The 22,235-nt window shown below is 38.2% G+C and overlaps 2 protein-coding genes across 2 annotated transcripts; one reads left to right on the forward strand and one right to left on the reverse strand.

Annotated features, from left to right (window-relative positions):
- Window positions 1-5,437: 5,437 nt before the first annotated feature.
- LOC115924144 (nanos homolog 1-like) lies at window positions 5,438-6,161 on the reverse strand. Its single transcript, XM_030985969.1, has one exon. The coding sequence runs from the start codon at window positions 6,026-6,028 to the stop codon at window positions 5,438-5,440; it is 591 nt and encodes a 196-aa protein (XP_030841829.1). The 5' UTR covers window positions 6,029-6,161.
- Window positions 6,162-7,918: 1,757 nt separating this feature from the next.
- Window positions 7,919-19,507, forward strand: LOC578525 (stAR-related lipid transfer protein 7, mitochondrial). The gene is made up of 6 exons (XM_778688.5): window positions 7,919-8,512; window positions 10,022-10,173; window positions 10,754-10,914; window positions 11,751-11,933; window positions 16,004-16,088; window positions 18,046-19,507. The coding sequence occupies exons 1-6, from the start codon at window positions 8,034-8,036 to the stop codon at window positions 18,171-18,173; spliced, it is 1,188 nt and encodes a 395-aa protein (XP_783781.4). The 5' UTR covers window positions 7,919-8,033; the 3' UTR covers window positions 18,174-19,507.
- The last annotated feature ends 2,728 nt before the right edge of the window (window positions 19,508-22,235 follow it).

Here is a 22,235-nt window from a genome sequence, read left to right on the forward strand (position 1 = left end):
GTATTTAATCGATAAAAACTTTAAAATCTCACAAATTTATTATCACTCTAATTTTATTTCATTTTCCTCAAACTTCGCTGTCCCGTTTTATCTAAGAAACAGTGATAAGGTTTGATACTAGTCATTATTTGCTTTTTATTTTACTAAAGGGTATTATGACGAAGCCATTCTCGATTATTCTTTTCCTTTTCAATATCATCATTCACCTTCATCAGGAAAAATATTGAGGTAGAAAACAAGTTATTTTCGAATAAATAAATCGACGAAAAAATGGAGAAGTTCCTGGACCTGGGATAACGCATGATGATGACCATGACCATGGCCAAGCTGGTCAGAAGATGAAAGAAGAACAAGATGCCGAGATGCCACTCGGGTAAAGAGCTTGAGTCTGAAGGAAAGAGACATGAACAAAAAATACGAGGAATTTGAAATATTTCATGTAAACCAGAATTATATCATCAACACAAGATAATATTCATTCAAGAATAACTATCACTTGCACTGGCTTATCAGGTACGTCAAGGAATTAAATATATTTCACTGCCGCTACCACTTAAAGAAAAAATGAGTTTGGATCATGCAGTTGCATGGTGAAAATCTGGCAGCAATTGGAAAAAGTTGATTAATTGTAGCCAAGCGCGTAGCCAGGATTTTATTTTAGGGGGGGGGGGGGGGTAGTGAGCACGCAAAGCGTGCGAATCTCTTTAGGGGGATTGGTGCAGGGAGCGGGGAGTTTCCTTTGAAAGAAGACGATTCGTTGTACCTTTCTCGACTCATAATCATTGTCTAAATTCAGTCCGCCCCTTCTGCGCATAGCGCGGACGCTTTGACGTATTATTAGACAAAGAAGACGATTTGTTTCTTTCTCGACTCTTAATCCTTATCTGTATTCAGTCCCCCTCCCGCGCGAAGCGCGGAAGCTTTGACGTTTCATTAATTTATTAGAGAAAGAAGACCATTCTCGACTCTTAATGCTTATCTGAATTCAGTTTCCTCCCCTTTGATACTTTCAAGTTTCATTACATTATTAGAGAAAGAAGACGACTCGAAGTACCGTTCTCGACTCTTAATCCGTGTCTGAATTCTGTTTCCTCCCCTTTGATACTTTGACGTTTCATTAAATTATAAGAGAAAGAAGACGTCTCAAAGGACCATTCTCGACTCTTAATCCTTATAATTTAATGAAACGTCAAAGCTTCGCGCGAGAGGGGGGGGGGGGGGGGGCGGAACAGAATTCAGACAAGGATTAAGAGAAAGAAGATAACTCAAAGTACCATTCTCGACTCTTAATCCTTATCTGAATTCAGTTTCCCCCTTTCCGCGCGAAGCGCGGAAGCTTTGACGTTTCATTAAATTATTAGAGAAAGAAGACGATTCGTTGTACCGTTCTCGACTCCTTTTTCCTTTTTCTTCCTACGTCCTCTTACTTTTTTTCTTCCCTTTCTCTCTCTTTTTTTTTGGCCGTCCGTTTTTTTTTTTGGGGGGGGGGGACGACCGCCCCGCCGCCCCCCTGGCTACGCGCCTGCAAACATTTGAATTTACTGGGATGTTTTGGAATCATTACAGAATAAGAAATTAACTCAGTATTGCCGGAAGAAAGTAAGAAACACGCATAGCACGATTATTCGACAACACAGAAATGTAGAATAATATGAAAGTAATCATCTCCGTTGATGGTGGGCATCCACGGAAAGACAAGACAAACATTTCTGCTTTTTAAAATGATTGCATTTAATGGACCATCCTTTTCAGGGGACATTATATTCCACCACACTAACATTTACACAAAATGGAAAAGCTCACAAAATAATATATTTCCAAATACAGTCAAACCTGCTTTAGTAACCACCTGTCTACAAAGACCACCTGTCTACAAGACCATATTTTTTTTTATTTCCCTTGAAAATGGTTTCTCATTGAAACATGTACTAAAGGAAACTGTCTACAAAGACAGTCCTGTCTTCAGTTCAAAGACTACTTTTTGTGTTTCCCTTGGGCGGTCGCCGTAGACAGGTTTGATTGACTGTATGTATAAACTATAAACGATTCGAAACCCAACTTCTATATCGCAGTGCTCCCTTGCAAGTTTTCCTATGTATGTAAAATGTATGAATAGAGTGGTTTTGACTTTTGAGAGCTAAAGTAAAATGCAAAATATCTGCTACTCGGTCACTTTGTTCGATATCTTGTACAGTCACGTTAATAACATTGGGTGGGGTTTTTAAAAGGTTTTGAAATAAACGGGTCTGGAAGAAAAACTACGCTCTAAACCCATGCTTTATTACCGGGTCTTAGTTTGGAAGATGGTGGGGTCTTAGTTTAAAGGTTTTTTTTTTTTTTAAACTTTTGAATAACCGGGTCTGGAGAAAAGACTACGCTCGATTCTCATGTTATTCCACAGAAAAGGATTATGGGGTCTTAGTTTTGAAGATTTTTTTTAATTTTTGAAATAACCGGGTCTGGAGTAAAGACTGCGCGCTTTACCCATGCTTTATTACAGGGTTTTAGTTTTGAACAAATTCGACAAAATATCCCTTCAAATTTATTACATTTGAGGGTAAAGTCATTATTACATTTGTGGGTGATTCAAAATTATTACATTTGTGGGTAAATTGGTTATTTCATTTGTGGGTGAAATTATTACATTTGTGGGTAAAGTGTTATTACATTTGTGGGTGATTCAAAATTATTACATTTGTGGGTAAATTGGTTATTACATTTGTGGGTGAAATTATTACATTTGTGGGTAAAGTGTTATTACATTTGTGGGTGTTATTACATTTGTATTACCACTCTAAAATAATTAAAGTAGGGGGCAAAAATTGATTTTCAGAAAGAAATTTGCATGTTGTTATTAGACGTTACAACGATGTGTGAAAAAGCTTCCTAGTGCTCTAATATGCAAACTTTTAGAATACAAATTTTCTCGCTTGGTCACTACGCTCCCTCGTAAATAAATCTGACACAAATCACAAATCTAGCATAGGTACCAGAAGAAAGGGGGTATGTGTTTCCATCTATACAGTGTCGAGATCCGAGAATCAAAATATGTTTTTTGTTAAAACTCGATCGCTACGCTCCCTTGCATATAAGTAGAAACATTTTTCTTAAAGGTATTACAAAGTTTTGGTATGGGGTCATCAATTTGGTTTAAATTAACATATTGGAAGCGTATGCGTTCCTACAATATTTGTAAATTAAATTGTAAATGATAAACTTTTGATGTTGTATAGCTCCTTCTCAAGGTCAAGATATTAATTTAGCTATGAAACAGTATGTCTTGACTAAATTCAACCGATTAGCTATTCCCATTTGGAAATTATATATCACAACTACGTATTCTGAGATTTTCATGGTCGCAGCTACCATGGTACGGCCATAGGCGCTATTTGAAATTTATCAAAATTTACCGGGAGCACCGGTAAATTTTTATATTCAGTTTTTCTCGAAAACAGAAGTGTTTTAGGGGCTATTTTTTTATATACATCCACAGGGGCATCCAAATATATCAAAATTGTAAAGATTCACTATCCACCCAATTATCAAAATTTCCCAAAACTTTGTATTACCTTTAAGCTGCAAACGACGAAGAGAGAGGCAAATTCATTTTCCCCGCTAAGCTAGAATATAACGGGCCACCCCAAAATCAGTGAGGGCCAGAGGTGAGAGTGAGACTTAATAGTACCTCCCTGCCAAAACGCAAAATTTTTCGGACAAACCCTGATGGTGGTCTATCATGCTGGGGGGGGGGGGGGGGGCACCAACAAAAAAGGGCACCTTCAAAGGGAAATCCTCCAAGCGAAAATATTCAATTTTTTAGCCATTGGTATATACCCCTACAATACATTGGGATTACATTATCAGGGATAATTTCAATATTTGTTTCTCTTTTTACATCATATACTTTGCAGTTGGGAACGATGGTCTGAGAATTCATTTGCAAGCGAGCAAACTTCTTAAGATTTGTGAGGACGCAGTGCGAAAAATTACATCTTATAAAGAGGAAAAACCCAATCATGATGGGGTTATAAGCACATTCTCATAAGACATAACGGAAGACTAAAAGGACCTTTGATAAGTTACAAGTAAGCGAGCTTTGGGGGAAATTGCTCTTAGTCGCTTGAAATTAGGGGCACGTTTAATGATGAGAGAAAAAGGGGACACTTATCGAAAGGGTCAAGACACTTACTAGAAAAGAAAAAGAGCACGTGTCAAAGTACAAAGGCTAATTATCAGAGGTGAAAATGGGGCACTTATTACACCTAAAAAAAGAGGCACGCAACAGGGATGAAAAAGGATTTTATAAGAATGGGAAATGGGCATTTGTCGACGGAAAAGAGGCCCCAGTCAGATTTTGATAGGGGCATTTAAAAGGGGTGAAAAGGGGCATTCACGAAAAAGGGATAGGTTCCTTATTAGAAAGGAAAAAGGGGCATATATCATGTTTAAAAGGGTAATTTTCAGAATGAATGAAAAAGGGGCACTAATGATAAAGGGAAATGTGCATTTGTTGAAAGAAAAGGGGCACCGATCACATTTATCGGAGGTGAAAGGGGGCTTTTATGAGAAGGGGCAAGTGGCTGTTATTAGAAAGAAAATGAGGCAAATGTTAAAATAAACAAGGCACTAATCAAAAATGAAAAGGGGTAATTATGAGAAGGGTAAGGGGCACTTATAAGAAGAAAAAAGAGCATTTATTAGGAAGGACAAGGGGACGTGTCAAAATAAAAGGGGCATTTATATTAGATGAAAAGTGCACTTATCGAGGGGAAGGGGCACTTGTCAAAGTAAAAGGGGAACCTCTCAGATTTGAATAGGGCAATTTTCATAGATGAAAAGGGGCATTTATGAGAAGGGAAATGGGCTCTTTTTTAAATGGGGGCATTTATTATAAGGAAAAAGGGCACTTATTACAAAGGAAAGGGGCACATATGAAAATATAAGGTGCGCTTATCCGAGTTAAAAAGGGGTAGTTATTAAAATGGGAAGGGGCACTTGAAAGGAAAAGGGGAACTTGTCAAAGCAAAAGGGGAACCTCTCAGATTGGAAGGGCAATTATCAGAGGTGAAGGGGGCGCTTATCAACATTGACAAAGTTGTACTTCTTGTACCTGAACAGGGGAACTTACTAGAGATTAAAAAAGGCACTTATGAGAATGGAGAATGGACACTTATTGCAAAAGAAAATGTGAAAAAAGGGGTACGTGTGAAAATAAAAGGGGCGCTTATCAGAGGTGGAAAGGGGCGTTTTTACAAATTAATAGGGGCACTTGTCAAAGTAAAAGAGGTACTTTTCCTATGTAAAAAGGGGCACTTTGAGTTTGGGGGTGCCCCCTGCCCCCCCCCCCCCCGGAGCGCCGCCTTTTTCTACACTGCAAAGAACAGGGAATTCCATAATTTCACCAAGAGCAAAAGGAAAGGATTTAAATAAATTTACCTTAAAAAAATCCCGGGGGTGATGGGTAATCCGACCAGCAACCTGATGATTTGGTCAGCTTCTCGGCTTTTGATGAACTGGAATTTTGAGGACAATACTTGACGGTGTGCGCATTATCACCCTTCGCCCCACAAATAGGACACTTGTAAGCCCTAAGAACAGGACATTGAACGTTCCCCAAATCATCCTTCAGGACATGAGAGCTGTAGAAGCAAAGAGTTTCTTTGTTGTTCTTACAGAACACGCAGTAAGTGTTGAGGTATCGCTTCTTCTCATAAGAGACAGATAGGGTGTCGGTAAAGCTGGATCGAAATATCAACTCATCTTCATGCGGCGATGATGATGCTGATGGTGGTGGTGAAGCTGATGGTGGTACGGTGCTTGAGGGAGATAGAGCTGGCCATGGAGACATAGGGGGAGATAAAGCTGGCCATGGAGACATAGGCGGCGATGGGCACGGAGATGATGGCCACATCGCTGGTGAATGTTGTGGCATGGCCATGGTTGGAGGAGTTTTCCAGCTTGTCGAAGAAATGATCTCACTGAGGTTCAACCCTTTCCCCATGAAAAGATCCCAAGAAGATGTCTCCATTTTCCTTGAAGATTAATGTTGTATTGGTTTGTCACTCACGGACACGGGTGTACTGTTCTTCTCAGAAAGTTTGTACGTTATTGCATCGCGGTCAAGCAAAACCATCTGCATTATGCAATCTTCATCATCAACTTTCTAATCCAGGAGCTAGCGACCTTTTTTTCGGGGGGGGGGGGGGGAGAGAAGGGGGAACTCACCCTGATATAGTTTCAGTTCAAGTCAGTTTAATTTTGACTAACCTTACGTACTATTAAATATCGTCATAGTAAAGTTCTCAGACGCTTGTGAGTAGCATGTTATGTTGTCCATCATAATTTGCAGAAAATGTAAATGTGTTTAATCCATTTTAGGCCGATTATTATGACTTATGTGTGTGTTGCAGAACTTGCAGTCATTACGTGAAGAAATGACACAGCCTGGACTTTGGTGGTATCAGGGAGGTGTTTTCCCTGGTGGTATCACGGTGGTATACACATCAGCCCCAGCTTATCTAACCTTGGGATGAACAGGGGTGGGGAGAGTCCAGGATAGTCTGAAAATACAAACTCTTTACTTTTAGTTTCCCTCGTTCGGTGCCCTAGATTGGGAGACGAATTGTAGAGATCAAAACAGTTGTCTATATTTTGATCAGCTTGCTTGGATATAGCACAAAAAGCTATTCGTTTCCAGTGTAGAGCACACAATGAATAACTAGACAATATTGCCCAAGTGGACAGACAAACGGTGTAACTTGTATGGAATGGTGTGCACACGTACCACGCAGGGGTGTTATAAGTGAACAACTTTTTTTAGTTTTGTCTGTTTTATAACACGTCTTTATTGATTGATTATCAGCTTGAACAGGATAACCAACGAAAGCTCGAGAGCTTATTTCCAGTGGGGTCCCCGACATATTATGTACACAATTTATTTACACAATTACAGAGAGAAAAGATAATAATGATGATAAATAATATTAATAACATTAAAATAACATACAATAAAATATGCTTGTAGTTGTAAGCAAACAACTAGGGACCGGTGCTTTTAAGTTCTCTCCAAGGGAGAGCATGGTATAAATGAGGATTAATGACACTCGCAGGGACCACACGATTACGAGACCACTGCTCTAACCCCCCCCCCCCCCTGGGGGAGGGGGTACTCACATCATACGGGGTGTGCCGCTCTAATGGGTCACTTTTTCACAAAAAATCCCTAAACATGGTTCCCACTTCATTAACAAAAAATCTTTAAAACCGTTTTTTCAAAATTTCCATGCAAACAACCGAAAAACACCCGAAAATTGTGGAATTGTGTATTTTTTTCGAGAAAAATGCCCCAATCAACGTGACCATTATAAGGGGTCTCGAGGGCTTGAGCGGCACGCCCCAAATTAGTACAAAGGCTAATTATCAGAAGTGAAATGGGGCACCGTCTATACACCTAAAAAAAAGAGGCACGCACCAGGGATGAAAAGGGATTTTACCTGAGAATGGGAAATGGGCATAAATTTGTCGACGGAAAAGTGGTGCAGTCTACATTTACGCGTACTATTTAAATTTCTTTAAAAATAGAAGATTGATTTAGAAAAGAAAAAAAATAAGCAGATGGTGTATTTTACAATTCTCGAAATGCCAAACATTGAAGCGATCGAGCTCATAAGCCCCAATGACGGCTCTCGTCAAATGCACCATTTCCTCCCCTTCCCCCCTCTTATTTCCCCTTTTATTTCTGGTGCAGCAGTTAGAGTTTATTCCTGTCTGTGTACTTATGTATCAGAGTGGACCATACCACGATTATCCAAGCGGCAAAGATAAAGACAAAAAATAAAAAAATATGAAACATCTTGATAAAGGCTATAACCTCGATTTCTGGAATCTCAGCTCACTAAGCTGTTTGTAGGACATGCATGCTGCACGCGCAATATGCATGCAGTTACAGTGTACACGAAGCATGCGCGTTCAGTTCACGGACCTCGGATTTCGGAACTCATATTTCTAGTAAATAAATGGCTTGTTGATTCGAAATGGCCGTTTTTCAAGCACTTTCAAGAACTCGTACTTTATTTTCGGTAAAACCTGTAACTTCCACTTCATGCAATGCGGCTAAAAATTTGATTAGACTTAGAGAATACCACTGGAGGGGGCGGTGGAGATCTTCCAGTTTCAGTGAAAATGTCACCGACAGTGTTCTCGGCAGCATCAACTTGGGACGAAAACTCCTCATTGCCATGCGGCTAACATCAGGGCAAACGTTCTCTGAGCATGTCTCCACGATCTTCAGTCTGCTTACCCGACAGTGCAATGTGTATGCCGCTCAAAGATTGAGAAGGCTTGAACAAATGATGTGCTTGTACAGATCAATTTACTCCGAGCGATCGCTTCAATCCCTTGCCGTCGGCTTTGCCAGGAGATATCTGAAGGGAAAGAGGCGAAATTATGTTATATTTGGTGGTGCACTTTTTGCATGGGATCAGGAGAAAATCACCAATCGCCAAATTAATGGGTTAGCAAACTTCAAATGTTCAACTTAAAAAGTTTAAATAAGGAGTTAGTAACTTAAGTTAGTGTAAGAGGCCAATGGCAATACCCGGGTGTAAGGTTTCTATGCCTAGTAGTATGAGACTATGAGCCTAGATCTACGATTGATGCACGTCTAAATTCTTGCAGCCGTATTTTAAACTTTTTTATACTGTCGATCGATGACATCATTCTCCTTCATGCGCAAATTAATTAGGCTATATAACGTGATTACAACTTTTAACAATTTATAACTTGCTTATTTTTGGTCCAGCTTATTTCGAACTTTCCCCATTCTTGTTTTTCTGGTTTTTAATGAAAATTAACTTAGGGGTCTATTAAAAGGTAAAGTTTTGGGAAATTTTGAAAATTGGGTGGATAGGATAGTGATTCTTTACAATTTTGATATATTTGGATGCCCCTGTAGATGTATTGGACTATATGCACTAGAAAATTTAGCCCCTAAAACACTTCAGCTTTCGAGAAAAAGTGAATATAAAATTTTACCGGTGCTCCTGGTAAATTTTGATAAATTTCAAATAGCGCCTACGGCCGTAAAATATGTAGCTGCGACCATGAAAATCTCAGAATATGTAGTTGTGATATATAATTTCCAAATGGGAATAGCTAATTAGTCGATTTTAGTCAAGAAACATTTTTTTATAGCTTAATTAATATCTTGACCTTGAGAGGGAGCTATACAATATAAAGAGTTTATTATTTACGATTTCATAAATTTAGACTCCATTTCATCCGAGACAACGATCACTGAATATTGTAGGATCGCATATGCTTCCAATATGTTCATTTGAACCAAATTCATGACCCCATACCAAAACTTTGTATTACCTTTAATATCATTTGGGAAAAAGTTATTTTTGTAGGCCTACCCTCCACAAATTTTCAAGTTTTCACTTTAAGTGGGTTCCCCCTGATGTGATTATCACATAGGCCTACTGTACATGCAAGATGACTTTAATGAAAGCATGAAAATGAGAGAAAGAAAGTGGTAGGAAAATCTGAGAACAATTAAGGTCTGAGAAAGTTTCAAATTTTTAAAGTTGTAGCGACTTGCAAGTTGTAGCTCTAATTGATCAATAGCCAGTTCAGAGAATAGTATACTAAACGGTAAACCTAAATGTATCTGTGCATGGGAATATAATAATGGTGATTTGTACAAAACAAAAAAAAAACATTGATACGAATGCTGGATTAATTAAAGTTACGTTGTCATTATTCATTCATTTACTTAAATTATGAATAGAATATTTCAAGTGGAATCTTCTGTGTGCTGACATAGGCTTCCTACATTTGTATCTTAAAAGTTAAGTTAACATCAAGGTCAATCAATGCTTCCTTGCCTTTTTCATGTACAATTGTACATGAGTCTATCTATAAAATACACCGCAAGTGCATCAAGATTGTTTCATGGTTGTATCATATATCTACATATATAACTGATCCTACATTGTACACATCTTGTTTGATCATATAGCTGCCTTGATGATGTAGATCTGATCAGAATCTTGCGATCAGACCCAAACCCAGACCTGCCACAATTAAGCTCTTGGGAGAAGGTCATGGCCAAGTCAGAGATGATGGTGTGGAGGAGGAAAATGGATCACGATTACTTGTATGAATACAAAGGTTAGTATTGTTTAGTGCTTTTCAAAACAACTGCAGAATTTATAGCCAGTTCATTTGGAAGGATTAGTAAATTATGCATTGTATTTTTCTTTTTTGCAATGCATACAAAATAAGAAAATATTTGAAAAGATATACTAGTACTGGGCAATACCCAAGTACATCACTTCACTTGTGAGTTGTTTTTATTCTTTGTGGTAAATAGGGAAGGGGGAGAGGATAGGTGTAGGGGGTGCCATATTATCATGGCACACCAGGATCACTGGGAACTTGGGAAGAAACTTTCAAGAAAGCCATCAGATCTATAAAACAATGACTGATTATACTATTTCACAAATTACACAAGGAGGAAAGTTATTGAATAAATACTGGTATACATATTTACAAAACACATTGTGTAGACAAAAAAGCCAAAAACATATCATTGTCTTTCCTGGAGCACTCGACATTCTTACTACACTGTACATACACCTGTAATCCTTGAAATTTCCTAGTAATGGTTAAACAGTGAAATGCTGTTCATGTGTACTTTTATCCAGCATTCAAGTACATTTTCACCCCCTCTTTGCCTTTCTCTTTTTAGTGTTTGGAACATTCACCGACTGCACAGCCAAGTCATTTTTTAAGGTGCAAACAGATTTGGACTACAGAAATGTGTGGGATAAGCATGTCATTGAAACCGGAGTCATTGATCAAGATAAAGAGACAGGAACTGAAATCGTGTATTGGGCTACGCAGTTTCCAGTAAGTATTTTACAGACCGCCGCCTCCCCCGTAAAAAAATGGAGAGAAAAGATGAAAAAACAAATTTGAAGTTATGTATTTCTTCCTACAATATTTTCAGAAATAAAGTACACGTATAATAATGAATTAAATTAAGATGAGGAATAGCATAAGCGCATTGGAAGTAACACCTATGAGAATTTGAATTACAAAGGTAAGATTGAAATGGCCAAAATGGCCAAATGGGAAAACAGCCCAAATTTGATAGTGGAGACCTGTTGTATTATCAGTCAGAAACTCCAGTGATAAACAAAAGATGGGGGTCTACACTTCTGTTACAGGGGCTACAGCGAAAAATGTTTGAGTAGAAAAAGGCCCTGATTATATAAAAGACACTCTATCACTTTCCAGTCACAACTGATGAATAACCAAATTTATACATCAATAAAAACAATAGAAAAGAGTGAAATAAAATATCAAGGAATAATTTTATAAAAATAGATCTTACTCTGCAGTCAAAATTGGAGGGCTTTAAATTTACTATGATATGCTATACCTAACTGGACATTTAACCCTCTTATACCACACAAATAATCTCCCTGTGCCACATTTTACTTATTTTGGGATAGTTATACCAAAAATAACCTAAGGCTTCAAAATTATTTGATTGTTTTCAGTGTAATAGTAATCTATTCTGTGCCTCTCACATACAAAGTTGATAATATTGTATTTCACTATTCTCTGTTGAATGAATATTCAAAATAAGATTTCGGAATTGTCATATATATTATTCAAAAATTAGTCCTAAGCGCAATATTCGTATTAAAACCTGTAATTTAACCTTTACTATCCTACAGTTTCCAATGAACAGTCGGGACTACTTGTATGCTCGTCGCACCCAGATCTTCCATCGCCACCGTGTGATGGTTATATACTCCAAAGCTACTAATCACCCCAGGAAACCAGAGACAAAGCGTTATGTACGAGTCACAAGATTCTCCTCAAAGATGGTTATCAAACCCTTCACTAGCTTTGATGAGGTAAGACCCTTATTTGTCCTTCCCTCTTTCAGAAGAGAAAGGCAATGTGAAAAGATGATACAAACCCTTACCGCACTTGTATGGCCTTGTTCTCTAGCAATTCACCTTCCCTCACTCTTTCTAATCTCACATAATATTAACCCTATAGTGCCCTAGTCTAGAATATAATTATATTTCTAGGTTAATACAATAACATAATAAAACAATTTTGCAATAATTCTTGTTGTTACAATGAATATTTTATTAGGAAGAGTTGACATGTAAATCACCATTGCTTTTATTTACCATTTCTAAATTCTTCAAAAGAGTCCAATGTAGTTTTAATTGTACCTGTATCCCGATTCAGCAGCGTCGCGCCACCGCCACGTCCACCCCGTCCACCCCGTCATATTCTTGTGTGCGCTATAACTGCCACATTCCGAGATGGATTTCTTTCAAATTGTGTATTGAAGTGTATCTTAGTATAATCTACACACCTATAATTTTTGGTGATGCTGCCCCCAGTGTTCCGTCTAGGCTATAGGGTAAAAGGTCATATTTTTGTGGATGGATTGTGTTGCGCTCTATAGGCCACATTTCTCAAAGGATTTTCAAATTTTAAATGAAGTCAAAGGTCATATTTTGAGAGTTATCATCAGAGAGGAGGGCTCAAAAGAAATCTAAATCTCAGTCAATGATCATCCTGTTGTCCTCATTGATCTCCATTTCTGAGTCTGAGTTGTCCTCCTGGATCTCAAGTTCTGACACAGATTTGGGCTCTGCCTCCCGATCCATCTCTTCTTCTTCCTGCTCTCCATGATCTTGACTGCAGCTGTCTCTGCCCGTATTTCTCCTTGATCAGGACGACGCTTGCTGCTAAGTTGCCAGGCTTTCACGGCTTGCTTTGTCTCAAAGGTACCCGCAGGAGCACCTTCTTGTTGAATCAGGAGAAGGTCGTCCATGGTACTTGTGGAGAGTGATTTTCAACATTCAGTAAGCACACGCTTCATGTAGTGCTGTAGCCGAACCGCTGAACCGAACGGAAGTTCGCCGAACATGGCACTTCCGAACCGAACCGAACCGAACCGAACGCAAAGGCCTGGTTCGGATGTTCGGCAGAAAAAAGTAAACGCCAATAAACCTGTCATTTTTTACCTAATTTTCATGTCATGATTGCTCATTAAATATTTATTTTTTTCCCAATTTCCACCTTTGTGATATGCCTATCCAGTGGTGGGTGCGACTTCACTGACGCCATTTAAGTCCCAAATCCTGACCTCTGCTACATCGCGATCGCAAGCCATAAACAAGAATACACATGTGTACTACATGTAGGTGCTGATCAAAACAAGTTCAGCCCAAACCCATTCAAAAAAACAAAAAAATAAAATAATCGTAACAATATCGGACAAATTTTACAATATAAATAATGAAATAAATATATATTATAGTATGGTATTTATTTATTCAGGAAAAATAGGGATTTTATATTTTTGCTATTGAAAATAAACACTTATAAAAAACAGTGATTGACGAGCCTGATTAGCTATTAAAGATGGCAGCTTTCATGACTCTAATATTAGACAACAACCGTCTCGGAAAATCTTTTAAAAACATCATTTATTGACAAATTGAAAACATGATTCTTTTAAAATTAAAAATAAAATACGATTCAAGACGGAAATACGAATGTAAGTAGTACTTTTCTTCACAAATAATTACGTTTAGAGCAGTTTTTAATATAAAATTTGTGCTGGTCCAAAGCAGTGTTTTTCAACAGGAGTGGGCAGAAGTCCTCCGTGCTGGTCGGGCCCGGCCGGGCGGCACGCTCAGTGCCGACCGCCGTGGCTATAACGCTGCTTGCTATTATATTACCGAACCCCGAACCGAACCAAGTTCGGGTGAAAAATTGCCAAACTCTGCCGAACCGAACCGAACACGAACATAGCGTCTGACTTACAGCACTAGCTTCATGGCTGAGAATACCTTTTCTAATTCCGCATTAGAGATTGGATAGATAGGAACAATTGCCACTACATGTAGGATGTTAGCATATCTTGTCTGCAGCAGCTTTTTGTAGCTGAGACAACTTTATGGCTTGCTACTCCCGCTTTACCTTCTCCAAGTCGCACCCATGGGACAGAAAGACAGCCTTGAAGTGGTCAAGAAGGAAATTCACCTTCTTGTTACATATCAGCCGGCCAGGATAATAGATCAAACACTGTGGCATTGACAAAGATTGGGTTTCCTTCAAAATCTTCAAAGTGCTCCTGTATACACTCCTGGATTTGGGCCATTGTAGTCGCCCGCATGGTTGACAAATTCTCTTCTGCTGTGGCCAAATTTGTCAGAACAATATCGCTAAGAACAGCTCTTCCTTCTTTATCTTCTAGCAGCTGCTTCCTTATTGCTTCTACATCAATTTCCGGGTTGGTATCTGGCTCCTTCAGCCTATTCAAGGCGTTTTTTGCCAATTTATGTATTCTCTATCAGCCTATCACAGGCACAACAAGAGTATAGACAGTTGAAGGCAAATGGGCATAGCAAGTACTCTCGACGAGCCCACAAGGTAGGCCAGTGAAGAATCCGTAATCTTCCTTCATTGGGCCTATAATCACCTCTTTCCTCTTTTTTCAGAGCAATGTCTGTTGCTATACGGTGAATTTGTTCTATTTGTTGAATTTAACTGGATGTGTTTAGGTGCAAGCTGCTTCCTTATTGCTTCTACATCAATTCCCAGGTTGGTATCTGGCTCCTTCAGCCTGTTCAAGGCGTTGTTTGCCAATTTATGTATTCTCTATCAGCCTATCAGTATCACAGGCACAACAAGAGTATAGACATTTGAAGGCAAATGAGCATAGCAAGTACTCTTGACGAGCCGACAAGGTAGGCCAGTGAAGAATCTGTAGTCTTTCTTCATTGGGCCTATCACCTCTTTCCTCTTTTACCAGAGCAATGTCTGTTGCTATACCGTGAATTAGTAATTTGTTGAATTTGACTGGATGTGTTTAGGTGCCATGCAGGAACACCATGCTTCAAGTATAGGCAGAGCCAAGGCCTGATAGAAGACAAAGATAGCAAAGGTGAAGGAACCACAGGCTACAACTCTTATGAATCCAAGAAGACGACTCACACAAGCAGTAATTGCATCAACATGGCAGTTCCAGGAAAGATCAGTACTGATCACAACACCAAGATATTTACGTGAAGATACAGACAAAGGCTGTAAATCCCGCAGGGTATGATCTTGGTCTTGGAAGAGTTAAAGGACATGCTATTGAAGATTTTCCAATTGTAAAGAGAGTCCAGATGTTGTAACTGAATTTCATCATCAGGAGTGTGAATGATACAAATTAGTAACATATCAACAAAGAGGTTAGAGGAAACATCAGATTCACAAAAATGATGAACAGTAGCTGGCCAAGCACACTGCCCTGAGGCACAGTGGCACACCACAAGAGACCTTACTTAAAGATGGAAGAAAACCCAGAAAGAGCACTCTTCGGATTCGATCTGACAAGAAAGAATGAGCATGTTGAAATCTTGATAATCAATAAATACCTTTTTTTTTTTAAAGAAAGAAAGTTCCCAGTTCCAGGTGTTACCACAAATGTTATACTTGACTGCTAACTCTGACAGCAAGGAATTCTGTCAAAAGCCTTTGACAAATCTAAAAAAAAATGCATCAGTGTGTGGAGGACATGGTTTGTCTAGCATAGTAGCCCACTTATACCTTGACCTACCACTTTAGTTTGTATCCTACTTTGATGTGTGGATCATGTCTGACTCTGACTTAGCTCAAACCCCACAATTTGAGACTGGTTGGAGTCTGGTTTGAGTTCCAAGCTACAACATTACATGTACGTGTATATTTCAGTTTGGAGGGCAAATGGTGTTAACTCGTACTTCGATTCCGTGATCAGCACTTCTATTGCTTTAGTGATAAGGCAGGAAATTCTACATTCATATATCGAACAATATCTCCTTGCAAGATCAATACTTAGCTTACATTTAGGGTTGTGCGTATCATGCAACAAAACAACAAACCTCAATTCTAACAAATATAATGTTTTTACATATTTTATTGACAGAATGGATTTGACTACATGCTTACATATCATGATGACCCCAAGGCGCCTATCCCATCTTCTGCAGTCAACTGGATGGCCACTACTGGTGAGTTTTCATACAACTGTAGGCAGGATCCTGTATGGTAGCTTTAACTTCCTTACCACATCAACAAAGTCCACCATACTACCAAGTTACTTGAAATAAACATACAGACCACAATCAGTTATGAACTGGACAAGGAAGTTTCTAGTACCTAGCCTGGTTTGACTCACAGCCCTTCTGTTCAAGTCATTTCTAGAACAATTGAGAAAAGTAGAAAAATTAAGGTTTTTTTTTGTGTGTGTGCCTCCTCCCACAGAATGTAGTGCTGGAGCCATGAATGATATCTCTATAAACAATATCACAATATCCCAGGAACCAGTTGAGGTATGAACTTCAAACTTGATGATAATATGTTTCACCATTGGAAAACTATCTGATCAGATTTTGGGGTAGGAAGGTCAAAGGTCATGGAGGTCAATGTCTGAAATGACAGGTTTTAGCCTCGTTATTGCAACCTGGTGATAGTATGCATCAGATGTTGTGGTCTAGTGAATAGGTCAACAGACTGTGGATCACTTGGTTTGCAGTATGAGTCCCACCAGGGCACTAACAGAGATGCCAAGTAGTATGGATTTCCCGTAATTTCTACGGGAAATCGGCCGATTACGGGCGGTACGATTTTCATACCATAAATCCCGGATTTTGCCGATTATGCCGATTTTCAAAATTAGCACTTTAAGGTTTAGCACGTACTTTTGACTATTGCAGCGCAGCCATCCTTGAATCCATGCATAGAAATCCCATAGGGCTTCCGATTGGACAATTTGTTATCTAGCACACCCCTTTCACAGTGCAGGTGCATACATGTGTGTCTTTGTATATTCTGACTGTGTACGTGACGTGTGCGTGTGTGCCCAGCAGAGAAAGACAGCTTCGCGAGCGGGGGCCGGGTGAAATACCTCTCTTGGCCGCGCCGCTACCGTGCGGCCAGCGCCAGGCCTCGCTAGGCTAGCGCCGTGTACACTGTCGGATTTCTCACAGGCTGTCACAGCGTTCGTCGATTTTCGTCGACAATCTGAACTCATGTTGGTTGGATTTAGATATCAATCATCATGTCTTCCACAACTAAGAAGCGTGGCAAAAAGTTACAGACTTTTAAAGAAGAATACAGTAAGAAATGGAAATGCATCGTTCCTTCAAAGAAAAGCCTGAATCATGCTAGGTGCACGATATGTGCATCAGGGAGTTCATCCAACCTTTCAACAGAACACTTTCAATGTGGAGTTGACAGCAACTAATGAGCTTACAGGTGCAAGAAGGCTGCAAAAGACTATAGCATCATATCAGAACATGTGATTGTGAGGGAGTTCATCTAACCTTTCAACAGAACACTTTCAATATGGAGTTGACACCAACTTATGAACTTACATGTGCAAGGACGCTGCAAAAGACTATAGTAACATATCAAGACATTTTGTCATGAGTTCATCCAGTCTTTCAGTAGAATACTTTCAATATGGAGTTACATGCACATGTAACACCAACTAATGAACAAGTATGTTACTTTTATTTAACTTGTTGTGCTATCGCGCTTGCCTGCGGGAGCTGCGCTTGCCAGCGTGCAGAAAAATTTGCATCGCGCAGAAAATTACTGATTTTGTCTCCAAATTACTGATTTTTAGCCTTATGATTATTGATTTGTGCTCTGAAAGGTTGGCATCCCTGCACTAATGTTCTTTGGCAAGAGATTATTATACATTTGCTATATAGGTCAAAGATCTTAGAGGGTGAATTCAATAAAATTCTGGGTACTTAGCATTATTTTCGCAATATGATTGTGAAGAACCATTTGAGAAAATGGACCGAAACCTTGGTACTAATATTATCATCATAGAGTGATGAAATTATTAGATTTAGGGTTGCTGGGTCAGAGGTTAATTAACTTAATGTATGCCGCGGCATATTAGAGACACAGTCATGTTTATCTTGATAATATCTTGATGATCTCTTTAATCTCCAGGTGTACCAGACTTCATGCATAGGGTTCACAATGCTGCTCTTGCTTTAGATGCCATGCCAGGCTCCAACTTCAAGGATATGCAGAGTGAGAAACAGTACACCACCAATGACTCCAGCTGCTACAGTTGAAGGAGATACAAGAATGATGAGAAGAGAGAAAATTTTAGGTTGGCCTCAAAGATATGAACCGCATTACCAGTAGTACAGTCAAACCTGTCAATACATATGTACATAAGATACCATGAAAAGGGGCTTTTATTTTGCTTAATATTATACATTGCATTAAGAAGAAGGAGAAATGAAGCATCATTAACTAAAGGTTTTGAGATAGGTGTGTACAATGGTGCAACACAAGTCTACCTAATGTCAGAGCTTGACACTAAATCAAATATTTTATTAATTCAAGTATTACAAGTTATTCTTAGTATGAGAGCAATGTGTGACATAAAGGCCTGGGCAAGTATTCAATTCAATACTTAAGTTTGAATTATGAGTATTTTACTTAGTTTTCGGCTTAGACAAAATACTTAGCCAAATTTGGTATACAGTTCAAACTTTTGGCTAAGTATTTCACTCTATATTTAAGACAGCTTTCTACCAGACTTGAGCCAATTATTAGGAGGCCTTGATTTGCAGGCATATGGTTTTCTTACGCAGTATCATAACCTGCGCACAATTACATTAGCGCTCATTTTTTATGACGCGTTAATTGCGCATTACTAGATTATATGTAATGTCACACTGTTTAGCAGTAAGAGTTTTGCTGTAAAGTCGGCTTGCGAAAGTAAATTGCTTAGATTTGATCTTGAATACGACTTAAGACGATTTACTTCGCTTAGCAAAAGACTAACTAAAGTTTAATTAACAAAGGATGGAATTGGATACTGACCCAGGTCAAAAAAAAGTTGTGGTACAAAACTACACAAGTCTTCAATCTACATGTATTTGTATTTGATTACTTGATTCACATTTAGATGCAAGTCTTTAGACAAGGGTACCTTTGCCGACTGCTAATGTGAAACCCCAAACATAACTTTTTTTTCTTCAAATTAAAGCTATGTAAGTGTGCTGAATTAAAGCCTAGGCTTTCATTGACACTTTGCTGAATATAGAGTAGCTCAAATTTAGCACAAAAGTGCGTCCTGTTTTTTGTATGTTTTGATTTTTCACTTTTTAACGATCAGTGGTTACATGTATAACAGAAAGGAAAAAAATCAGCCACTCTTGATGAAAAATATTTAGAGAGGGAAAAAAAGGGCTTACTTGTAGGTCTGGCTGAGTAGAAACTACACCCTTTTGCATTGGTCATTTAGAATAATTCATTCCGTTGATATTCATCTTTCTTTATTCCTCTGTTGGTATGTAAACAGAATTCATGATGTCATGCAGTATTGCAGCTCATGCCTGAGATTCTATCAAATACATAATAGAGCATAATTAAAATCCACCATGTGTTCAAGGAGGTATTCCCTGTGTGCTTTTATTATTCCACCAACTGTATGAACTTATGCCAGTTTTTTTCTGATGGTTTTGTGAAGTTCAAATGAATTCATTAAGATATTCTGTGATGGCAGACGCAATTGTATCGAAACTTTAAAGGTAAAGACCAGTTATGGTCATGCGATTGCCTTGTGAAAGAAACGTTGTGGAATCGATCAGAAAAGGTTGATCATCTAGCATATAAGTATTGGTGTGTACTGCAAGGTTCTGGAATCATCAAAATGATAAGAAATTTGGCCCGGTCTTCTTAAAGTTACAAGCACTGTACACAGAAAGATGTATATGGGACTTATACGCACATGTGCGTTTATCTCTCAAAGACCATGTAGATAAACTAATTTACCAAATATATCAATTCGTAGGCAGTTTCCCGGCAAATTTGTTATCATCATGTATTAGTCAAAACATATTCTTTCACATGATTGGTAATAAGAGCTTCCATTTCATTTTTTGAAATTGGGGCGTTTCCAATACTGGCCTTTACCTTTAAGCAGGGTAATTTTGGCTTTATGCCATCTAGAATTCTAGATATCAAATTATAGGTTTGTGGTGTATTGTAAATTCCAGTGGCTTTTTCTACCTTGTATCAAAATAAAAACTTGTCTTATATATGGATTGTTGAATGATGATGATAATCAGGATTGTTTCTCTTCTTGAAGGCATTTACAACTAATATCCATTTTATGTTCATCTTTGTTTGGACAAGCAATGCATAGTGGCTAGAGTTAAATTTACCAACTGTTTGCCCAAGACATTTTGAGTATTGCTGCACATGAAATTATATGACTCTGATAGGTCTGATGCAGTATTTAAAACAACTATTGACTACTTATTTTGGGGGGTCCTGGTTAAAACTTTAGCTCCTTGATGATCTTGAGACTTTACTATACCCCTGGACTTTGTCTTGGGGCACAGTGCAGTTTCAAGATCACCTATGGCAATAGTTTTAACTGCCCCTTAAAGGTACTATGTCCCTTTTGCAGGCCAAAAAAAATGAAAAGGTTAATTCCAATGGCATTTGAAAGATAATACTAATTTAGAACTCCCCTTAAAAAAATGGGGCTTAAAAATGCCTTTAAATGTGAAAATAACGACTATTAGTTGTCAAACCGAATAGGAGCTATAGAGCCAATAAGTAATAGTCTTGATTTTCAGACCATTGTACCGCATGGTCGTACGTTTTATGCTGCGCAAAGACTCAATCAGTTTAATTTAAGCCATTACAAGAAGTTGGTTATTGATGTAGACAAATCCTTTACAGTGCATTTTGTGTATGATATTACCAAAGAAGAAGAAAAAGCCAGTCAGTCACTCAATACTGACAATAGTGTCTGACAGTGAAGTCTAGCAAGTAAACGGGTTTCCTTGCATAATTTGAATATTAGGACACTGCTAACGTTTAAATTTCACAGATATGACGTACATGACATATTCATAATTCCTGCAAAGTTCTACAGACTTTGAGGTTGGCTGCAAAAGAGACATAGTATCTTTAAAGCAGTCAATATTTATATACTGCACTTTAATTTTATGTGCAGTGCTGTGATAATAAATGATGAAAATTACATGTATTGTGATTATATATCTAGTAAACAAATAACTACCGTTGGTGAAGTTGATGGGACAAACTATCACTTCCGAGGCGATCTGGACGTAACTATCTTTCCGAAGCAAGGCTGAGGAAAGATAGCGTATACATTCAGATCACCGAGGAAATGGTAGTTTGCCGTCGCCTGAAACCAAAAGGTGATTATTTGCTTTATATTCCACATCTAAAACAATTTAACTACAAAAAGAAAAGGACGTGTATGCATCTACATAAAAGACACCATGCCCAAATTCACACCAAAAAAGTTGAAACAGTTTAACCCAACCCCTTGAGTGTACGGTGTGCGCATGTGTTTGTTTTAATTGCACTCATTGGTAATGCGCGCTTAATTACGCCTGTTTGAGTGCGCTTTTGGATAATCTTCAGTGAAAGTGCGTTGCCCTGTGTAGATAGTACCTCTATCTTCAGTGAAAGTGCATTGCACTGTGTAGATAGTAGTACTATCTACACAGAGTAACAAACTTTTTGCTTCTCCCATCAATAATGGGCAAACTATCTTTCATCCAAGATTTACTTTTGACAAATCATAGAGCAAGATTCTTAGTATCTTTATACTATATATATATATATACTATATACTCATCTATATATGCTAATTACACCGCCAAGCCGATTCAAAGCTGACTTGGACATGGGAGTAATATAGTTTTGTTTGGGGTTTTAATTTTTTACTCTGTTATTGGTCTTTGCAGTACGACTGGCGTACATGCCATATAAAGTATTCATTTTTTCACGAAAGCAAATAAAGATAAGTTTAACTAGCATTTGCTGTTTCTATCATTAAGCTTACATGCAACTTTGTTTCTCCCTTTGTTTTAACTGTTTTACTTGTCTCAATAAATACGGTTAAGTACATGTATGTAGACTTCAAGATTCCTTGAGATATATTTTACACATAAATAACCTGTGTGCATCCCATACTGCTGTGTGTTTGAACATTCTGTATTCTGCCATATCTGGTATTTTAATACATATGATTATTTTGTGATAATCAAAGTATGATATGATGTTATTTGCCTGTTTTGATATTACATTTATTTGTGAGCCAACACAAAAACTAAGGTTTCTTATTTCTGATTTAA

The sequence above is a fragment of the Strongylocentrotus purpuratus genome, unplaced genomic scaffold, assembly GCF_000002235.5.
Source record: "Strongylocentrotus purpuratus isolate Spur 01 unplaced genomic scaffold, Spur_5.0 spur5_scaffold_15, whole genome shotgun sequence".
NCBI classification, from domain to species: Eukaryota; Metazoa; Echinodermata; class Echinoidea; order Camarodonta; family Strongylocentrotidae; genus Strongylocentrotus; species Strongylocentrotus purpuratus.

Bases quoted from the DNA above. Each gene is read 5' to 3' on its own strand.
- LOC115924144 (XM_030985969.1), bottom strand. From the start codon at position 6,028: ATGGAGACATCTTCTTGGGATCTTTTCATGGGGAAAGGGTTGAACCTC.
- LOC578525 (XM_778688.5), top strand. From the start codon at position 8,034: ATGGCCGTTTTTCAAGCACTTTCAAGAACTCGTACTTTATTTTCGGTA. The intron at 10,174-10,753 runs GTTAGTATTGTT...TTCTCTTTTTAG, and splicing joins TTACTTGTATGAATACAAAG to TGTTTGGAACATTCACCGAC. The intron at 11,934-16,003 runs GTAAGACCCTTA...TTTTATTGACAG, and splicing joins CCTTCACTAGCTTTGATGAG to AATGGATTTGACTACATGCT.